At 41.7% G+C, this 22,031-nt stretch overlaps 1 protein-coding gene across 3 annotated transcripts in view; it reads right to left on the reverse strand.

The window, feature by feature from the left end:
• The window catches only part of KMT5B (lysine methyltransferase 5B), a 30,574-nt gene extending 8,796 nt beyond the window's left edge, over positions 1–21,778 (reverse strand). Inside the window, exons 1-5 of one of the 3 annotated variants that reach the window (XM_037402167.1) lie at positions 21,118–21,778; positions 13,107–13,349; positions 12,146–12,293; positions 1,955–2,120; positions 546–655 (exon numbers count right to left, since the gene is read on the reverse strand). In XM_037402167.1, the coding sequence (XP_037258064.1) occupies positions 546–655; positions 1,955–2,120; positions 12,146–12,293; positions 13,107–13,266 (584 nt within the window). In that variant the 5' untranslated portion in view covers positions 13,267–13,349; positions 21,118–21,778. Of the gene's footprint in view, positions 1–545; positions 656–1,954; positions 2,121–6,841; positions 6,907–12,145; positions 12,294–13,106; positions 13,350–21,117 lie in introns of those variants that run through there. The other 2 variants (XM_037402168.1, XM_037402169.1) reach the window with 2 other exon arrangements.
• Positions 21,779–22,031: the final 253 nt, after the last annotated feature.

Below are 22,031 nucleotides of genomic sequence, written 5' to 3' on the forward strand. Positions count from 1 at the left end.
GGGATCTGCTGGTGCTGCCACGGAAATGCTTATAATAAAACTCAGTTGTGCCAAAACGAGATGGGGAAATACACTGGGGTTCCAACTTCGTGTTTCCAGGAGAGATTTATCTTGCACAACCAAAATATGCAAATTAACACCCCTCAGTTTCACCAAGGTGAAAAAGCACATTTCCCCCACAATCATTTGTTGTGTAGCAAATCCAGCATAATGCGAGTCTTGACACGGTCATGTTTCTCACCAAAGGCCAACAACTCACGATTAGAGGAAGATAATTATCTGACTGAAAACAAGATTAAAAAAGCCTTGTATACTGAAAACTGTGTGGCTACGCCCAAATCTACAAAGGAATGTCTCACATACGCAGGTATTGTGTTTAAGTACTTTGCAAAAACAGACACCAAATTTAATTTGCAAGTAAAAATATAAAACTTTATTTCTCTGGTCGCATTCTTGATTTTAAATCATACTTTTTAGTTTTCTTTTTTAGAATCTTCCAGAATAATTGACAGAAATAGAACGTAACAGTAAACTGTATTTCTTACCATTCTTTCGTTGCAACGATTTTGGCTCCATTCTGCTCAGAAGAATACCGATTACAAGGCAGTATCTCAAACCCGCTGTCAGTTGCAAACATTCGTAAATAAATAAATACCTGCCACAAAAGAAAACAGTACTTTTCTGTTATAAGCAAGAAAAAGGCAGTGAGGTACTTCATATAAAAATAATGACAGTCAGTGAACCGCACAAAAAACACCACACAAAAAATGAATACTGCAGCGGGATGTTGTTTGCTGAAACGTATTTCTGATTATAAATTTTAGCTATACATATTATGTTCATATTATTTCTTCAGAGTAACTTGCAGGAATCCTCACATGGATAACATGAATATCCAAAGAGTTTAAAAAAATTAAAAGATTCCTCAAATGGTACAAAATTAACCCAACCAATGAAAATGGATTTCTGCTTCAGGTCACTGAGTGGTTGCATTCAAGAAGAATTCTAAGAACCACCGAGACCTAACAATCCACAGGATGCTATTTTGTTCTATCCAGTTCTGAAAAATATATTACTTCCATAACACATGTAGATACTGAATTCAGGGATTGCTGAATACATTCTTTTTAGTTAAAGTGCAGATGTATTATTCAAAAAACACTCTGGGAAAACAGAATTATTTGCTACCTACTTTTTTTTTTACACTGCTAAATTTGATCACTTTAAAGTAGGCCAAATTCCTTTTGGTTGTATCTGAGAACACCACACTCATTCCCGAAGAAGGTTTGGTTGCTTTTCTGTTTGTTTTGGGTTTGTTTTGTTTTTAAGTAAAAAAATACTGTGATTTCCTTGCAACTTTCAGAGTCAACCACCTTTATGCTATATACAAAATGGCTTTGGGGTGTGGGAAGTGAAGGAAGAGGAATAACACCTTCCACATAAAGCCTCTATAACCAAAACAGTTATGGTATTTTGAGGTAGCAAGGCTTCTCCCTTTTCCTTCATCTTTTAGTCACACAGTTCAATTTACAACCACCAAACAAAAACCCCCACCAAAACAAAACAAAAAAACCACCAACACAAAATAAACAAAAAAGGAAGAAAAAACCCTTTCAAAGCATGAAATAAGTCTTTGAAACTCGACTCCCAGAAGCAGGTCTCCTCATCTGCTTATGACTTAAGCCAGCAGCAAAAGAGGCAAATGTGTTCTTCTTTTTACATGTGTATTAAATAAAAGGCAATGGTAAGTTAACAAAAAAAAAAAGGTTTGTGTGTGCGCACAGAGCTAGCTGGGTTTTTAAAAAAACAAAGCAAGTTTCTGTTAAAAGGAAATCAAACAAGTAACATTACAGAGCAGTGCATTACTTTACTACTGCTACATTCCTAAGAAATCTGTACATTTTCTTAGCCTTTCAACCATCTGAAAAAGCACATTAATTACAAATACACCTACATGTTCCTTGAACAACCTTTCCTGCATTTTGTTCTTGTTAAGAAAATAGTGCCGGGCCCAGTCACCTGACGTCAAGGACTTGAAGGCTTTTTCTAAGTGCTCATCTTTCTTAAAACGTTCAATCACCTCTTTTAGTTCTTCTTGCCTTCCTTTTATAGGTCGAAATCTGAAATAAAGAATAAAACTATTCCAGTCCATTGTTACTCATTCTCAACTCTTCCTCACAGCTACTCGCAGCATGGAGTTCTTTTGTTAGCCATATAAATATTTAACTCCTAGTGTAAAGGAACGGATCATTATATTCTCAAATCACAGGTCCTCGTTTCCTGAGGTAAGGTAAAGCCAAGCATACTACTTGGAACATTAAAGCCCTCCATTCTGCTGAGAAGCACAATTTATTTATTGAACAAATTTCTGATAAGATTAACCAACACAGAATAAAATTTCACTGTTTTCGATGCCTATCATTTTGAACAAAACAGCTAAAGAGCTAGCATAATAAAAGCGTTATTGTCCTTACTTTCCTAATGAATTTACTACCATGTGCAAAAAAATCCAGCAAATAGACTGGCTGTAAGTTTCCTAGTTTACACCAGTATTAAGGGATCTTTGCACAGTTCTGCCTTTTATAGCTAGGCTGGGAAGTGTGCATGTGTGTGTGATTCTAAATGTAAGCCCTCTACAACCTCACATACTACACTAGATTTTTTTAAACTGGGAGCAAACAATTCAACAGCACAACTAAAAAGACTGAGTAAGAAATCTCACAACAGAAAAAAATGTGCAACTGTCTTGTGGAATGATTTCAAATCAACTTTTGCCCAACCCAAAGCCATACTATATTGACAAATGCACTGTATGGGCTTCTGTAGATCGCAAGCTCAACATCTGTGTTCATATAAAACACAACTCTTAATGACTACACAAGAAATATCTACAAATTGCAATACACAGCATAGATACAATATCTGTGGAAGGCTGAAGTTCCAGAAGTTAGTGCGATCAGAAGCATTTTCCCCCAAAATACTGGCTACAGAAACAGGTAGCTGAAAATCACAGGTAGGTAACATATCACAATAAACCATGGTACATTAGCAGAGAATTCTGCCTTCTTCTCAAAGCTTGAGATATAAGAAAAACCATCCTTCATATCTTCAACAGGAAAAAAATGGTTACAGAAAAAAGCTATATGACCGCAAGAAGTAGGAGCTCCATTTTTGAGCTGCAAAACCATTGAGATAAAGCAGAACTTAAGAGATTATGTCAATTTCTATACATCACTTTTGACCGAGCCCATACCCATACATGCTCCACTTTGGGGTGGAGGCAGGTTTTGTGCACTTTTGAAGTATAGACACCCCAGGGTACTCTTCACAAAGATACAAATTTTCCAGGCTCGCCAGAGAAACAGTTTTCTGCAGCTCCTTTCACAGCTGACACCTTTTGCTTACACAGCGTATGACAAAAGCGTTAAACAAGCTAACAACATCTGATTAAATCCGTAAGACTGAGTCCCATCACTTGTTGCTTGAAGTGTGTTACCATGCCAATTTTATTTCCTCTTACTTACCAAATGTATCTGATGACAGAAGTAAACAAGGGGAAATAAAATTCTTGCAGCTGGTGGAAGGAAACCTCATCAACTCCCTTACTGATACCCTGTTTTTTAAATTACCGTATCACTTGGCTTATCCTTATCTTTGAACACTGAATGTTGCCAGTAACTTCTTTTCAGATGACCAAATAAGATCTGCTGCTTCTATGCATCTTGTATGGAGAAAACAAAATACCTTCAGTGTTGCACAGCCCAATTTTACTTCACCTTGTAAAACTGTAAGAGGTTAATCAGAAATAACTAATAATGATGAGGATTCAATTTCCTTCATTAGAAGTAAAATGCTGTACTTATGCTCCTGGTACAATACAGGCTTCCTAACAGCAGCATTACAGGTTATCAGTGTCCCGTGCTACTGCTTTTACACGTCTTCTCCACATTCTGCATCTGAAAAACCTCCCTGTAATATAACTAAGTGACCATTTAGATCTTTTTGACTATGGCAAAAATTATCAGCATAAACCGTGAGCTTTCATAGAAGAAGATACAGTAAGCAGTTCTGAGAAGACTTTGCTAAGTTTACTTCTGGCTGGGATAACACCAAACAAGATAGCAAGAGTTCATCAAGAAACAGAAGCCCACTTAGAATTGTAGCACACACTGTGCCAAGAAGTTTCAATCAAGTTCTTTATTAAAGAATGTACTTATCCCATCTCCCCAAAAAGCAAAATGCCTAACAAGCTGGTGAGACCTCATCCTGGAAGAAAACTCCCTCCAGACTACAGGTGACATGGTCATTATTATTTTTGTTCTGTAGCACAGCGAAGTCGCCATTGACTTGCCAGTCAGCTCTAAGAAGTGTGTCTCCCGGTTCTCCCCAAAGCAGGAAGACTTCTCCCAGATCTGACAGTCATAACTCACAGAGCTTCCTCAGATATTAAGGGAATTTAAAATGATACAGCCTGAACTGAACCTGACTAGTTTCAGAATAGGACTTGCTCTCGTTTTCAGTTTTCATCAGAAACAGTTTTCTCAACACTCAATTGTACTTACATCGTGAGAAGTACAAAGCACAGCAATATGTACAACATGACAGGCCAACATTTTGTTACGTCTTTATCCACAAACATAACAGGAGGAAAAGCCACAGGTTTTACAGCAGAAATTGATCTTCAGCTATTTCTGCTCTTGCTGGGCTAAACGAACAATTGCCCTCTCCCTTACATTCTATGTATATGTTGAAATGCACCATCTTTTTAGCTAAGTGACCCGCAGGAGCAAAGATAGGTGGAAAACTCATCACATTCAAAATTGCATTAGCACCTGAGACAGGCAACGGAAGTGCAGACAGACATAAGCATACTTGTGTATCATCAAAGAAGCTTGGTCTAAACTAAAGAAAGCAGGATCTCCACTCAACCACCAGCGGAGGAAAAAAAAGGAGGAAAAAAATGTAGAGCAAATGCTATGCTTAAACAGTGGCTCTCAAGACCTACAGAAAAAGAATCAACACCCTGCATGTCCTAGCCATTATATACACTTCTTATAGCCCCAAAGCTATTCTGGTCTTTCACAGCATACTACTCTCAGACACTGACTGGATGTCCGCCTGACTAGCCACCTCGGGTAGCTGAGAACCTGGCCCCAACCCTGTAAGTCACTCGCATACCTCCACTGATCCCATTCAGTAGGTGTTTCTACAGGTTCTTGTCTCAGGCATCCCACACTGCTGGTGGAATTCCTTTAAATGTTTACTAGAAACTCATGCAACATCATTCTTGACAAGCAGAATAGTTAGTGTAAACCCAAGTCTTGAAAAGGCCAAAAAGGCAGCTGGATACTGGAAGGGGGTGAAGAGATTGTAAAACCCCCGAAATGCGAAAAGGTCAGATGAACGTTACACTGTATGCCAGGCATCTGAAACTTGAAACAGGAACTGGGTTTTCCAAAGAACACAACTCTCAGCACTCAAGGGTTCAAAAATTAGCACTAAGTACCACCTGTAGTACCTCTATCAAAATGCTATACCAGTATACCAGTATTCTTTACATGGTGACGAGGCAGAGACAATGAGAAAAGCCAAACAGGAATCCAAACAAGCAAGTGTCCACCAGTACGTGGAAAGACGCTGGAAAACAACATCATGTACAGCATTTCACCTCAAGGGTTCCCACACCAGTGAAACAGAACAACACTTTGCACCGTGAGCCTGAGTTTGCGAGTTATTTACAGCTCAACAGCACGTGCAAACTGCACTGAGAGCATATCAAGTTTAAGAGCTAATCCAGAATACTGCACCAGACTCCTGTGAAATCTTCAGTACTTTCTCAGGTGTATCTCCATATATACTTTAAAAGGTACCTTCTGATTTGAGACACTGAAGAAGCCAATATACCAAGGAAGTCGAGAAGTCAAGTGTTCCTTAAGAATTTGAGGGTCTGATGATAAGACACTTTACTTCTCCCAGGAGTATCATGAAATAGCAGTTTATTCATTAGTCTTTCCCAGCACTAACTACCAAAAAAGCCAATCACTTTTGAGAAGCAACCTTAAATATGATCATGTTGGTGTTACACAGCCTCCTCATTTATACACAACAATAAAAAAAAAAATCTATGCATCTGTTAGAAGAATCTACATGACTGTTTTTGAGCACCACCATGAAGACAGCCTGAAAAGACCCCACAGCTAAATGTATATATCTATAAACTGAGCCAAAGAAACTGGCTTTTAAGTGTCAGTGAAATAAGATCCCAGTTCAAAGAAGAGAAATCGAGAGATGGAAAGAGCACAAGAAAACCAACAAAACAAACCAGCCAACCCCGTCTCTAAACAGAGAAACGACTAAAGTCAGAATTGTTTACCCAGATTTCTGGTTTGCTCCTATGAACAGTACCTTTATCAGATTCAATCATGGAAACTGAACAAGACACACTGGTATTTGAATCTGCTCACAGGCACAGACCCCTTGAGCCACCCTACAAACAGCTTTAGGGGTCAGGTCTCACACGGAGTCTGCTGCAAAACAGTCTGTTGTTAGAAGTAAGCCAAGAATGAAAAACTCAGCTATCACTGCATCTTTAAAGAAATAATAATAGCCCTTCTTCCTGACAAGCTGCAGAACAGAAACTTTTCACACTTTCCTAGGAAATACTTATTTTTCCCTAGTCAACAGGATCCAAAAAAGCTATCGCTACTGCAATCTCAAAATCAGCTAGAAGATGAGCTTATCCCAGTAGTTAAGGGCAAACTGAGGTGGTCTCAATAAGGAAGACGTAAGAAAATGGCTGGGGGAAGCAAAGCTCTCTCTCTCTCTCTCAAGTTTCTCTTACCTCGGAAATACTTAAAGAATCTTGAAACTCCAAGGTATAAAGCCAAAGGTCAGTGAGATGCTTGCCTATAAAGGAAGTTAAAGGAGAGTTTCTGGTAAGTTCAGAAGCACAGTACCTTGCTCAGTCTTAGTCACTGAGAGCAGTGAGTTTGAACAAAAAGGATAAATTGATCCTGCAAGAGATCCAGTACGGAACTCCATCTAGCATACCAGTGCATGATAAAAGAGTTATACTTCTAAACCTCTTTCTTAACTTCTGACTAGGGAACATCAAGAAGAGTGAATTCATCAAACATAGCATCCCATTAACCTCCTAACAACAGGCACTTTGTCTGGGTATTTTTATTTAAGTGGCTATGGAAAGACAGCAAGTTACTGTTCATCTAATACTAGAGATTCAGCACACAAGCTGAAACTGCAAGGCTGTTAAGCATTCAAGACACAACAGAAGCTGAAAATAATCTTCTTATAATAAGTGGAAACAATTGATTTAGTTGATATACATTTTGGCTTCCCACCCCGCCCAACCTTGTAGTACAAGTATCTTAATTAGAATCTACTTATATTAAAAAATCAACGCGTTCTGTGCTTAATCTCCAGTGTTGTTATCTGGAAAAAAACCCACATTCTTTAAAGGCCAAAGTTCAAAATGTCGTTTTTAACGATGAAAGTAATCCACATTACTTAAATTTCTTGAACTGAAACTACACACACAACTGTGGTCAAAACTACAATACAGTCTAGAACAGACATAAAGAAAATTCTAATAACCATGTCATTTCATTCTCCTTAATATGGTTAGCAAATAAATAGGGGTGGGTGGGTTCGAAATACATATGGGGGACACAAAAAAAGCCCCAACACTTTCCTTCATTCCTATTCTGACACTCCATGTAGTAAATTTAATTTAGCAGTTACCATGGCTACAGGATGCAAGCCACTCCATCCTTTGGAGTTATAACACTATTTATTGAAATTAAAGGTGAAAGTAGAAAAACTGTGTAAGAGTAAGGTGGTGGGTGTTGGTTAGGAGAGGGGCACAGTTTGGTGTATCTTTTTTTCTTTTTTTTTTTTAAATTCAAAACATTCAGCAGCAGCAAAACAGTTAGGTCCAATGTAATCACTGTGTGTGATTACACACAGTGAAGGAAGACAACCAGGAGCAAGTTAAAGGACTTCACCAAATTAAGTTATCAGAAAAAAAGAAAAAAAAAAAAGAAAAAAAAAAGAAGAAAGCAAGCAGATTTTACACAAAAGTCAAACAAAATCATTTTGGAAAGTATACAAACACAGAGGTCTGAAGAATGTAAAACCTTGACTTCGAAACAGGGTGTCGCCATGTAACAGCTATGTACCTCTAATCCAGTACCTCTATCATGCCACAACACTTAAGTTGAAGTATACAGCCACATAACTTGCTTTACCTCCAAACACCACAGTTCAAGACGAATACCGAGCCCTTTAATTATTATATTGAAATGAGCTAAGGAGCACACAAGAGATTCAGCACAGACCCACGAATACAAGTAATATGGAACCACTTTGCCTTTTTTGTCTTTATTGCTCAACAGTGATTCTAAAGGGACAAAAATTGATGTACTCGGTCAAGTTCAGGAATGACTGACAGTTTACACCAAGGCCAGCAACTGTTCTTGGTGCAGTGTTGAGAGAAAGCAGCTTCCCCATACATCATCCCCAAACACTTCATGTTTGCTATGGAAAACATAGAAATTCTTAAAGCTTATTAGTCCTTTAGTCTCGTGTTACCAGACAAAACCACCTGCACCACACACCTGTTTGCAACATCACTGAAAGCAGCAACACAGAGTTAGGAAACACCCCTCGATTCCCCTAAACCAACTGACAATGCATTTGACTTCCTAAATCCCTTGCAAATTTCAAAAGACATTGGAACTGCTCTCAGATTCCCTAGCATGATGCTGTCTGTGCTTTAGGGAACCAGGAAACAACAGTGACTGGTAACAGCAGCAGTATGATCAGGAGTCTGGCTTAAGATTTAAACGCTGACACATTTGTATCCACAATAGTAAAGACTGGATTAGCCACTGAGGCACGCAACTTCAAGATTCAGTGCTCAGCCTGGGGAAAAGCATCTGAAAATAAAAGACGGCAAGATAAACAAAAATTCACTTGGATTTTTACAAGTGTCAGTCTTAGTATCTAGTGTTAGACAACCTTCAACCCAGGAAGTATAGCTTGCAAAGTTAGTTTTGTTTTTACAAAGAGGACAAGCATGCAAGACTAAGTAAATCTTACAGCCAGGATAGCCTTTGTCACAAAAAAAAGGTCTGATATAACAGGATTTGTACAAGAAGCAACAAAACCTCTTAGAGCAGCTATACTTGACAAGATTATGCTTCTTAACATATGGGTGTGGGGGTTTTTTTTATTAATTGCTAATCTGCTATTCTGTCGAGATAAGAGCTACCAATTTGATGAAAGAATGACCACAAGGCCTGTAGAGAGGGCCAGAAGCTCTGAAGACAACCTGCTTTCTCTTGCAAATCCAAAATGATGAAAAGAAAAAGTTACTTGTGGGTAAAGCTACTGAAAATGTTTCCAGAGCTACGTTTTATGCTGTCCATCAAATCCCTGGTGACAAGAAGGTATTTCAGAGGAACACTGGACAAACTCAGTGGGGAATCCAATTGTAATCTTTCCAGAACTAGTCTTCAGCTCTTTCAGACACTACTGACTTGACAGCTTACAGAGCTAACAGCCCAATTCCCAAGACAGAGGGCATTCAGGAATTGCAGGACTTTATAGCTACGGCTCCAGGAAAAAAAAAAAAAAAAGAAAAATAACAATCATGTTCTCGTCACCATTCTACCATAAGATCACTAATTCAGTATAAAGAAGATGGAAAACAAAGACATTCCAACAATAATCTAGGTATTTTACTAGAAAGTTACGAGGGTTTTTTTCCTCTAATCAATATACTCTAGACAAAACAAAAGGTCTTTACAAATTCTTCAACTACAGGAACAAATGAAATACAGAAAGTGCTTATATAGAAGACAAGTACAAAAATACAGACTTGGCTTCCAGGAGTAAGCTAAAGTACAAATTCAGTGTGGTCATCAACTTATGCAGGGCTGCTCGTTACAAAACTACAAACCTCTGCTGTTGGAAACACGTAAAAGCAGAATGGTGGCACTGTCCCTTTCACAGCACATCCTCAGACCAGGCAGAAGGGAACAGGAAATAGCTGCTTGCCATCACACACGGCTGTTTCATTTTAAGTGCACCTCAATACACAAACTATGTAACTAATACGACCTCATCACACTGAAGCAGAAGATGCCCAAACATAAGCTGTAAATCTTAATTTCTACTACAGTCACGTATTTGTGTGCTGGCATCTGGTAAACACTCCAGTCTTTTTGTATTGCTTTCCCCCCACCTTCCCTGAAAGCCATACAAGAACAATATCTCAGGAGCTCTAGAAAGACTACAGTTTACTAGATGGAATGAAGATGACCTAAGTGTCACAGGTACAGTAACAAGCAGATGTCATCACCGTATCAAAAAGATAAACAAGAACTATGCTGATGCCTTTATTTTCACTCATTGCAACAATAGAAACTCTCTCAATAGGACATTATGAAAGAGCCAAGAAGACATGTTTCTGGTAGGAATTGCAAGCCTCACCTAAGTATTTCCCATAGTGCTCCAAGATTATTAACTACAGTCCTTGAAGGCTGCCTGTAACTGTTCTCCAAGTCTGGGATAGGAAGAAATACATGATGATAGCCTTTGTGTAGTCTTTTGATTCAAATTAGTAATTAAAGTAGTATTTTAGGTGTTCAAAACATATCAGCAGAAAACATTTATGAAAGTAGCTTCTCCAACTATTTAACAATGAATACATCTTTTCCTTAATAAAAAGCGTACGAATTAACTACCCGTGCATAACTTGCAGACTACCATTCACACAACAACAACAGTCTTTTGAGCATATATATTTAGCTTGATTAACTGCAGGAAATACAAAGACACTCTGAACTGTAAGAACATCTACCTGGCCACAGCTTTGGGCACAATGTGCGAGCACAGAGGCACAACACAATAGCACAATGCAATACTGCACAATGCAATAGCATGGACGCAACAGGAAGAACTCAAGCATTCCTCAAAGACAGATGTTGCAGTCTCCAGTGGGGAGAAAAAAAAAATCTCTTTGGAGCAAGTCTTTACAGTGATTAGGACCACTCTGCTGCAATTTCATGTGCAACTCATGCTGTCAGGTTATACCAGCAACCATTTATGTTACGTGACACCACCAATTAATCTAGTAGACATTTTTGAGGCAATCTGCTTTTTACATACATACATACAAAAATCTACCTAAGTGCTACTCTGGTTATGTGACCATGCTCTGCAGGTAAACTGTTCTTCTTTAAAAACCGCCACAGCAACAGTCTGAAGGGTTGAGCAGCCTGTTTCCCATGATGTATGGCCTGGAAACCCCAGCTCTTATTATTGTACAATAATAAGCACACCGTTCCTGTCCTTAGAAACTTACCACTTACATACAGCTTCTCCATTAAGCTAGCAATGCAGATCTTGTACACAAACAAAAGCTTAATAGAGATCTACAGAATATACTTACAATCAGCAGTATGTCTATAAAACAGGAAGAAGCATGCAACAACTAAACCTTACTGCCACACCGAATTTAGACCATAAGTATTCAGACAAGTGCATAACGGTGCAAAAGTATATGCGATTCTTTTTTTAAGCAAGTTCCCAGCATGCACATTAATTTATCTTATACATGCAGACATGTCTGAGTATCATTCCTTTAGCATGAGTCTGCAAGAACTTAAAATCAAGCGGCACCAACACTGAAGTGCTCAGGAGCTGCACTTTTCTTGTGATGTCCTACAAGTAAGGGGGGTGGGGGGAGCACCCAGGCACATGAAATAAACAGAAAAGTCCCCAAACACTAATTTCCGTCTTCGAAATATTTCAAAGGACTAAGGGTTTAAAACTTATGATTAACTTAACTGTTTAAGCTAGGAAACAGTGTCTGCCAACAACCTGTTCTACAGCATAAAAACACATGAGGGCTAACAGAAAGACCTATGACAGCGTTACAAATGCACCCTGCCACACAGCTCTGAGTTCCAGTTTCACATGCAATTCCGTTTTAAAGGCGGCAGCTACTCACAAATAGCTATTTATTCAGACTTCCACAAACATGCAAGAAATTCCATAGTTTTGCTCTGCTTACATCAACTAAGAAGATGAAATCTTTTCTAGAAAAATAAAGACAAGTTACCTAGTATTCATTTTGTGTGTCTGAAAACCTAAATAGGGATCAAGAACCAAACTAGTTGCTAGGTCATCGTTTTCACACAGTTCCTTGGCAGACATTCCAGAGGAAGGCACATAACGACTTTGACCCTCAAATCCTGAAGCACCGCTACCTGCAAACAAGAGAGCATATATTAGATATTGTTTAAGGAATGTTACAAAGTCCAGCTATGCTCATGGACAGACAGCCACGGGTTGGGAGACAAACAATATACAACATTTAAGGGAGATATATGATATCTCAAGAAGCAAGAGCACAGTTAATTTTTCACTCTTGCTTTCGTTCATTTTTGTAGTAGCTAATGGAGAAAGTTATTTTAGAATGTATTTTATGGGTGTCTCAATTAATTTTGCTTTCCTTCTCTCTTCCCCTCCCCCACTACAAGCACCTTTCCAGACTACACAGTTCAGTTATGCCTGCCTCTCAAGTTTCTGACCTATAAATGCGAAAATTTCAAACCTGATTTTCCCAGAATCTGAATAAGGGACTTACACTGAATTTATATTTAGCCCAGACCAACAGTAAAAATAAAAATCCATCTTCCTTAAAACCATTTCACAATGACTATCAATATATGTGACTTCATTCAAAATGGGATTTACTTTTACATGCACACCTACTAAAAGTTGGGCTACTAATTCAAATTACATTATCATCCACTTCCAATCACACTAGTTCTCACTTCATGCCAATCGTGTATTTTATACTTATACAGTTTTTCTTCACTTAACTTTTGGACTGATCTGAAGAGATCTATATACCTGAAGTGAGTTAACACATCCAACAAATACAAACACGATTAATACTTCTGACGATAGCTACACGCTGAATGCAGACCTCCTTCATGAAGACAAGACTGAAGCCTGACTTGCAAATTGATAAGGTGAATGACATACAGCGCTAAGCCCCATAAACATGTACATACATCTGCTAGACCTTCTCTCAACTCCATTTTTGCCCGTCTTCGGATTCTCCTTTCCAGCATGCTGCAGTTTGGTCTGATTCTGTGCATGGTCATTAGACGACTTGCTTCCACTTCTCCTGCCATTCACCACCATGTTCTTGGATTCTCCCAGCCACTTCATTCCCACAGACAATCTGACTCAGTTGCATTTAGTCACTTTTCAAAAGGCTTGGAGAAGTGGATGAATAATTTCAGTTCCAATTCCTACCAGAAGCAAAACATAAACATGATTAGAACTTACTGGGAAACTGTTTCCAAGACACAGTTTTAACAACAACAACAACAAAAAAAAAAAAAAAAAAGAAAGAAAAAGGGGATGGGGGAAAGACTGAGATCTGCATTTGTATTAGAAAGAAAGAAAAGCAGTTAATTAGCACTAGTACAGTGAACTGCTGCAAGTACAGATATCCACAGGTGAAGTATTGTCCTATGACTTACAATCACATCTGGAAGCAAAGACAGAATTCTAAAGCTGATAAAATTGAGCTGTCCATAGCAGTTTAAGAGCTGGACTATACACATATTATACCTATATATTTATATAGGCATACATACACATGGATAAATAGACACACAGTTATGTTACACCAAAAATTGAGTATTTTCAAACACACCCAATTACAATTTTATTTCCTAATAAATGAAACCTGTAACCTGTTTGGAACTCTACAGCAAAGAATGACGTTTATATAAACATCCTCCAGGAACTAAAGATGAACACAGTTAAAGAAACAATAGGAAAAAGAAAAGCAATCAGAAAAATGACAACATTTTTGGAATGGGGGTAGGGGAAAGATGTTAAACCTTTACTGAAAAATCAGAGTTCAAAAAACCCTCAATGATGATCTAGAGGGCCCAGGCTACTTTTACTGTTCCATGGAACAAAAAAAAGCCCCAGTCACAACACACCTGGCTCAATGGGCCAGTAGTAAGTGGGGTCACAAACAGAGCTGAAATTTTACAGTGGCCAGCAAATCACATGCTAGTTTTTGTCTGTAGCCTCAATGCCTTCTGCATAAATAACTAGAAGAAAGTTACTAATGCTTTTGTACACAGTTGTGTCTCACTCTGTGTAACTTGCAGGAAAAAATCCAATGCTGATTTAAACAATTATTTTACAACTACATTTATGCATTAGTAATTAATTTATTTGGTTTTAATTAATCGTCCTCCCTACTGCTGCCTCATAAAGAAACAAAGCATACCTTTTCTTTTTACTGTAATATAAAAAAGAACATTCATGCTCTGCTCCCAGCAGATAACACCACCTAACAGGCATTTCAATCTGCTAAGAAATCTGCAACAAACTAACAAAAGTTTTGACAGTGTCTTTTGTAGAAATTATGTTTTTAATCAGTTAAGAGTAGCAAACTACTGATTTCTGTTAGACAACTTCATAACCGAGGAATTTAAAGCTACAGAAATATTTATGGCCAGACGATTACTAACTAAGTCGCTTTAAAAGATTCAGAAGATTGAGGTATTAGAGAAAAACAGTAGGTAAGTGACTTTAATAGATACATTGGCTCAAACATTTTCATAGAACTATCATTCAGAAGTCTGCAGGTTTTAAAAAGTTTTACAAATTGTCAAAGAAGGATAGTAAGATTATTGACAAAAATATAACAAATCATACTGAGGAAAAGCTGGCTCAACTACTGCCTCAATATAAAGAAAAAGAATTGAGACAATTTCAGTGGACAAGGAATTTTCTTGCTGCCAGTGCCAAGTGGTGACTGGCTTTGACCTCAAGATTAAACAACAACAACAACAGTTTAAAATGTCTATTTTGCTGGACCAGCAATCTTTAACTGAGACTACCAGAATGCAAAAGTTGCTCTGCATAATGAAAAAATTCTTTAGGAAGTTACTAGATACAGCCTTCAGAAAACAAACCAGGGACTGAAAATTTGCTTGGGAAAACCCTATTCGTTGCATTCAGCTATAAGCAGAACCACAGATTTTTACATAGTACCTCTAAAAACGACCCCTGGAAATCTCGGAGCTAAACCTGCACTAGGCAACACTAAACTGTTTTGCTTCTTTTTTTTTTTGGTCCATCATAGAGCTTGCCTGATAACATACATTTAAAAAGGAAAAAAACCCAAAACAACCCAAATAAAACCCCAAAACTTTCTTGTTAAGGACCCCACCTGAACTTCTTTCAGAACACAGCCATCCCATGAAGATCTGCCACTGACTGACTACCACATAAACACTTAATGACAAACCCAATCTTCCCTCTTTCTGCTTAATTACTTTTACAGCTCTACATACTTTAATTAAACTCTGTTCCCTGTTTTTCTAACAGTGGTAATAAACAGCATTAAAACGAAAACTACATCAAAGACTTCCACTAAATTCAGCCTCGGTCTCTTTGTAAGCCAGGATGCAACTATACTCCACAGCGCGCCACATGCAGTTTGGGAGCAGTACAGGCAAACAAAGTCAACCATGAAGTCAGACCATGGGCAATTACTGTATTGGATGCAACGATCTGGAGGAAAAACATCCAATACAGCAGCACTTCTGACAACTAAGAGGTACAGTAGCTACACTTCCAGCTGGAAAAAGGCGTACTCTGAACAAAGAAGGAAACTGATCTTCCATCAGTCCAGTTGGGGAAGGGTGAGTACTATCTCTGCTAACACACTTCTCCCTAACAAATACAGTAACGACAAGGGAAGTATCATAGCAAAGGTAAGGAGGAATGTGGCCACAGAAAAACACTCAAACCATACTCTTAGTATATACTTCGTTAGGAAAAATACTCACTTTTGCTGCAAAGTACCTTGATATAGATGACAACAGAAGTCCTTCCCAAGCAAAATCAAGTCATTCGCCTAGCAAATATTCTTGTGAAAAACCATTTATTTGAGCCTAGCAAGCAAGACAATCTTTGTCTCCATCTACTGCTGCCTTTTACTTTCTAATACCAGCCAGATGACAAACTTGAAGACTGCAACTGTGCTTCTTCAGCCTCTACTCCTTCTCCCAATAGACAAACGCTGCTTTTAAGGGGTAGTGTGAAAAGCCAGAACCAGCAGACAGGATTCCTTTCCCAGTGAATACCACAGCTCCTAGTGCCAACAGATAACCTAAAAGAGAGCAAGAGGTGCCCCACTCATCACCCCGTGTTCCTTAATACATCTTCAGGTGAGGTTTGCTCTCAACACTTTCTACATCAGCCTCATGCTGACAAGTCCTTTAGGAACAGAGAGAGACAAGTAAGACATGAACACCAGTTTCCTATTCAAGAAAAAAAAGGAACATATTCCACCTCCACATACTTTGAAATTCCTGCTAAAGGGCTCCACCATCATATAATGTAGCATCACCCATGGATCATTTATGACTTTGGGTATATCTATACTGTGAAGTTTACCAGCACAACTACAGCTTCCAAGGGACCTTTTTTATTTCCATGCAAATATCCACATTGCTTTTTTAACCCTTTATTAATTACACTACTACTCGTTAGAACTATACTGCCTTTTATAATTCTATTATGGTAGTTTTACAGGCACGTTTCCTCAAATGTCAAAAAGTAGCTCAATCACATTTGGCACCTCTCACTGAAGAGTTTAACATTTCATTGCAGAAGTGCCCTCAAAAATGAAAACTCAAGTTTCATTTACCTGGTTCTAAATTTATTAAACCTATTAATACACTTTGTGAGCATTATTTGCATTTCTGTAACATTCAGAAGCACCAATCAACAACTGAAGCACAAACATCATTAACACGGTCATCATGTAATACGCTCACAAAGCCAGACTTATCCATGTGTTTACCAGACTGATTAAACAGTACCATTCACATTTATATCACACATGGAAAGCTTCAGTCCTTTTATACTGGGAAGTGTAGTAAATACCTATGAATTTGAGTAAAGAAATTCTATGGCGGTTAAAATGGATCTCAAAAGCTGTCTGAGCCTCCCAGGTTTTAGGCTCTCATCTCTGAAATCTATCAATTCAGAAAAGTTTTGTTGTGAGGGGGGGAAAAAAGCTGAACAAAAATCAAATCAATAAAACCCTAAGCCACAGAAACACATACATCAGTAACCATAAGAAATTCAAGTATCATTTATTTTAGTCTTCCGTAAGACAGTTTTTGTATATATTTATTACTTAAAGGACAAGGACAGCTTCTAAATAGAGACAGTGGATTTTGTTCATCCCTCTCCAGGACACAGGCAAAGACATCAGGATCAGGAGGTTTCCTCCCAGGCATGGTCATCCTCCTCTTCCCTATGGTCTCCAGTACACAGGCAGCCAAAGGACTTCCTTCTAAAATAGGGTTTCTTTTTTATTTCTGTTTAAGAACTCAAACATCTAAACCAGTTTTGGGGTTTTGTTTTGGGTTTTTTTGTTTGTTTATTTTGGTGCTTTCTTTTAAAATTAGCTGCAAAAAGTCTTCCTCAACAAGACAGTGGCCTAAGGCAAATACAGGACACACAAAAAAAAGACCCAATGACCACAGCCTCAGCTTTTCTGGAGAAATCAGTGATATTAAGAAAAAAGATACAAGTTTCGTTATTGATAGTTCTAAAAAAAGCAACAGACCTTGGAATTTGGGAAGCAGAGCAGAATCATGCAACCAGGTTTTCTATAGAATCACTAGGCTGTAGACTATTTCCTACAGCCACTGCATCCAGGTAAGGAAGAAAAAAAAATTCCACCCACCCCCATGTTTAAGTTTCTAAGACCACAGAAGACTCTGAACAAAGTCAAAGTGAAATGAAAAATTGCGCAGCTTTAAGGAGTTATTCAACAGCCTCAAATCTTATTTCAGTTACTGTTTTTGACAGCTCAGACAAGTGCCATTAAGCCAGAGAGGAAAGGGAGGCATAGGATGCTCCTGGCTCACAGAGGGTGTGAAGCCAAGGTACAGTGTCACTTCAAACAGAAACCTAACGTTGTATGTTACACTACAAATTATTATCGATGATACTAAAACACAGCAAAACCAGGCATGGAACAGAGGTCTTTGCAACCACAGGAGGTGACCAAAAAAAAAAAATTAAAAAAAATAAAAAAAAAAGAAAAAGGTATTTGGGAGTTTACTTCCCCATAATCCGTGTAGTCAAAGCTGTACCTCAAAGACAGGCCAGGCAGTCCCACAGGACTTCAAAGATTCTGGAGCTGAGGGTGTGATTCCTCAACAGGACAAAAGCTACCTAGGAAATGCTACTTCAGTCCCACCCCTGCAGATGCTTACTTCAGCCACCTGATTTCATACCCACTTTTGACTTTCTTTGCCCCTGGGATAAGCTGGTTCAGTAAATTAAACCACCAGAAAAACAAGGGGGAAAAAATGTTTTTTGGATGTTTCTTTTCAGCTGCTTAGTTCTCAGAATAAGCTCGGTGAAGAATTGGACAGGGGTTAACAGCAGCACGTGGGAGGCTGTAAGGCTGTGTCAAAATTACCAGCTCCTGTCAGTTCAAACTGTTGCAGAACTCCAGCCCCAGGATGGGGGTTTGTGAGAGCACATGTGGATTCAAACCGGAGCCAAACCCAGGATTCAGCCCCGCACCCATAGCTCAGTCTGTACACTGCCACTTTCCCTTGTGCCAGTCCCTTCGCTGCCACGTGATTTCTGTGTGTCAATCAGGATGCTAATCCAAGTACAATGCAGGCACAGAAGCAATAGGTGCTAGTACGAACCAGCAGCAGAGAGGGAATGCACAGAGAAGTGCTTCAGGAGCTCCTGCCCCTTCTCCTCTCCCTCCCCGCCCACCCCCCCCACCCACTAGGTGCTGGCTCAGGGTGAAACCAAATAACGGGCTGAGCAAAGCACCCTAAAGGCTGCATGATTCCCCCCCAGCTCACTGCAGCAACTCCAGCGTTCAGCAGGTTTTCACAGACCAGTCCAAAAGCTTGCTGTTTCTGCCAATTCACACAAACACTTCCACCAGTTCTGGAGCTCAGCAGACCTCTCCATAACTCAGTTTAACCCACTACCCCAACAGGGGGGTCAGCAGGTACTTTTCTGCTGGTTTAATGTGCTGAGTGGGTTTAGCAAAGGATCCAATGGGCACTAGAGCAAGAGAGGATGCAGTACCGGAGGAGCAGCAGCAGAACCTTTCAAAGGGGAAGAAAAAGCATCAGCTGTTTGAAGAGTTTAGCTATGTGACTTACACCGGTTCAGCCGAACCTAGCAGCTCAGGGGAGCCCCACCATGGCTGGCACAAACCACACCATAGTTCAACGAAGGTTTCAAACCAGCATAACCTCAAAAGCAGCCCTGCTGCCTCCCCGCCTGTATGTGCCTGCTTCCACACCATCCTCCCTCTGTGCCAGCAAAACCACTGGGGAGGCAAGTGGTGACCGAGTCAGGGGAGTCACCAGAAAAGTCCGAACCTCCCTGGCCTGAACCACCGTATACAAGAGGATGCTGCCGGAGGGTGGGGGGACAAGGTCAGGAGCACTTAAGCTAGGACTGCTCCTAAATGCTCTGCGTTCTCAAACCACAGCTATGGATTCACTGTTTGGCCCAGAAGTATCATACCTTACACTTACTATGTTAATTTGGGCATGTTGCATTAAAGCACAATGCTGTCTGAAGTGAAAAGGATACTGGGAATTGTAGTCCTGCAGTAGGATAGTGCTAGCAGAGCAAAACAAGTATTCAAGAGCCTTGTCAGTCCTGTTACCAAGTATACAAGGATACATCATCCCACTTATTCATTTAATCATCCCACTTATTCATTTAATACGCAATGCACTAAGTAATTACTTTAAATAAGGCTTACTTTCCAGTTTGCAAACTCAAATGGGTATAAAGCAGAGATGTTTGTACGTGTCTGGCTCTAATAACAGAATAGCAGGGTAAACAAACCCCGTTTTTCAATCAAATAAATCTTGATTTCCTCACACAGCCTCAGTTGCAAGGAAGAAGGCTTGAAGAATTCAAGACAAAAGATCATCTTTAGTGAAAGCAGAAGAGGATGCACGCACAGCTACAGTGCCAAGACGACAGAAACAGGGCATGACTGTCTCAACTTACTCTGTGACACATTTTAGCCTCATTGATTAAAACCTCCCACTATGTATTCGTAGTTACGCTATTAAACACTTCGATCAAATCGCCGCCTCATATGTGTCACCCTGCGCTGAGTTCAACCCGCCAGACAACTACACCAAGTTACACACTTCAGATCCTCACACAGCCTGCGACACAACTCGACAAAACACCACGGGCTCTCTGCCACCCGCTGCTTTACTTTTTCAGCGAGCAGCGTGTGGAAGATCAAATGACTTTTAAGTTTCAGATACAGATGCCGGACAAAGATTGTGCTTTCCCCCCTTCCTTAAAAGCATGTATTCCGCGATAAAAAAACAATAAAAATAAAAATCACAAAACACTCCAGGATGTCAGGCGTTAATTGCAGCAGGCTCCGAGCGCGGAACGGTGGCTCAAACAGCCCGTAATGCCAAGCGAGCGGCACAGCCGGGCTCGGAGCTGCTGCTGGGGCTGGCCCCGAGGCGGGAGCCGTGTCGCCGGGCCCGGCAGTGCCGCAGCGGGACCGCACGAACCGCCGCCGACTGCCGGCCCTGCCAGGTCCCCGCTCGCCCCCGGGGCTGAGCCCACCCGCAGGGAGCGCGGCGGGGCCGGGCCGGGCCCTCCCCGGCCCCCTGCTGCCCCCTAGGGCCCCCGCCGCCCCCGGCCCCGCCTGCCGACACCCCCGTGCCCGCGGGGCCCGCAGCGCCGGGGCCCGGCTGTCAGCGCGGCGACCAGCCCGCCCTCCCCCTACCCCCGGCGGCGGGGCCCTGCGCGGTGCGCGCCCCCCCTCACCGCCCCAGCCGGGCCGCGGCGGGGGCAGCGCAGCGGGCACGCCGCCTGACGGCCCCCCGGAGCCCCCGGCCCCGCCGCGGGGCGCCCCCCGCTGCACCGCCCGCTGACAGGCCGGGCCTGGCGCCTGCCTCGCTCGCAGGGCCCCCACCCCCCCCAAAGACACGGACTCACCTCCCCGCTGCCCCCGCGCTGGGTCCCTCGGCGCTGCCCCAGCCGGCGCTGGGGGAAAATGAATCATCAAAGGGGAAGGAGCGAGGGGGAAAAAGGGGAGGAAGGTGGGGAGGGGGCGAAGCGAAGGCTGAGCGAGGGAAAGGCGGCGGGGGAGGAAAACGAAGGAGGGGGAGAAAAAAAAAAAAAGCGGCGATAGTGATAAAAAATAATTCCGAGTGGGGGGAGGAAAAAAATGGCGGATTAAAATCCAAGATGGCGGCACCGAGCAGCGAGCGGTGCAGGGGGGAGGCGACGGAGCGAAGCGCGTAGAGATCCCTCCGCCGAGCCCCGCGAGAAAGAGTCCCCTGGGCTCCCTCGCAGAGACCCCGCAGGGCGGCCGCGAGGACGGGCCGCTGTCGCCGCCGGTTCCTCCTCTTTCTTTCTTCTCTGCGGGGAGCCCTCTTTCCGCCGGGCTGCCGAGGCGGGCAGGCCACCGCGCTCCTAAGTTTCTTCTTCTTTCTGCCGGTGAAGCCCGCGACCTCCTCGCCCCGTCTGGGGAGACACCGCCTGCCCCTGCGCTGCCGGCGGCGGAGGGACACGGCGGCAAACACGAACTCACGCCCGCCGCCGCGGAGGGATACAGCGCTGGAAAGAAAACACTGCCCGCCCCCCTCCCGCAACCTCCGCTGCTCCCGCTCCCTCCCGCCGCCCCCTCACTCCGGCGGCAACAGAGACAGCCCGGCCGCCCGCCAGCCCCCGCGCCCCGGCCGCGCAGGAGGGACGGCGCGGTCTGCCGCTCCCATGACAGCTCAGCGCGGCGCTGCGCCGCGGCGGAGGGATTTCGCTGAGAGAAAACAAGATCCGGTCCACCCGCGGCTCGGGCCGTGTGTGCGGAGAAGAAGTGCCGGTCCACCTCACGCGGCGGTGGGATCCCT

The sequence above is a fragment of the Falco rusticolus genome, chromosome 10, assembly GCF_015220075.1.
Source record: "Falco rusticolus isolate bFalRus1 chromosome 10, bFalRus1.pri, whole genome shotgun sequence".
Lineage (NCBI taxonomy): Eukaryota > Metazoa > Chordata > Aves > Falconiformes > Falconidae > Falco > Falco rusticolus.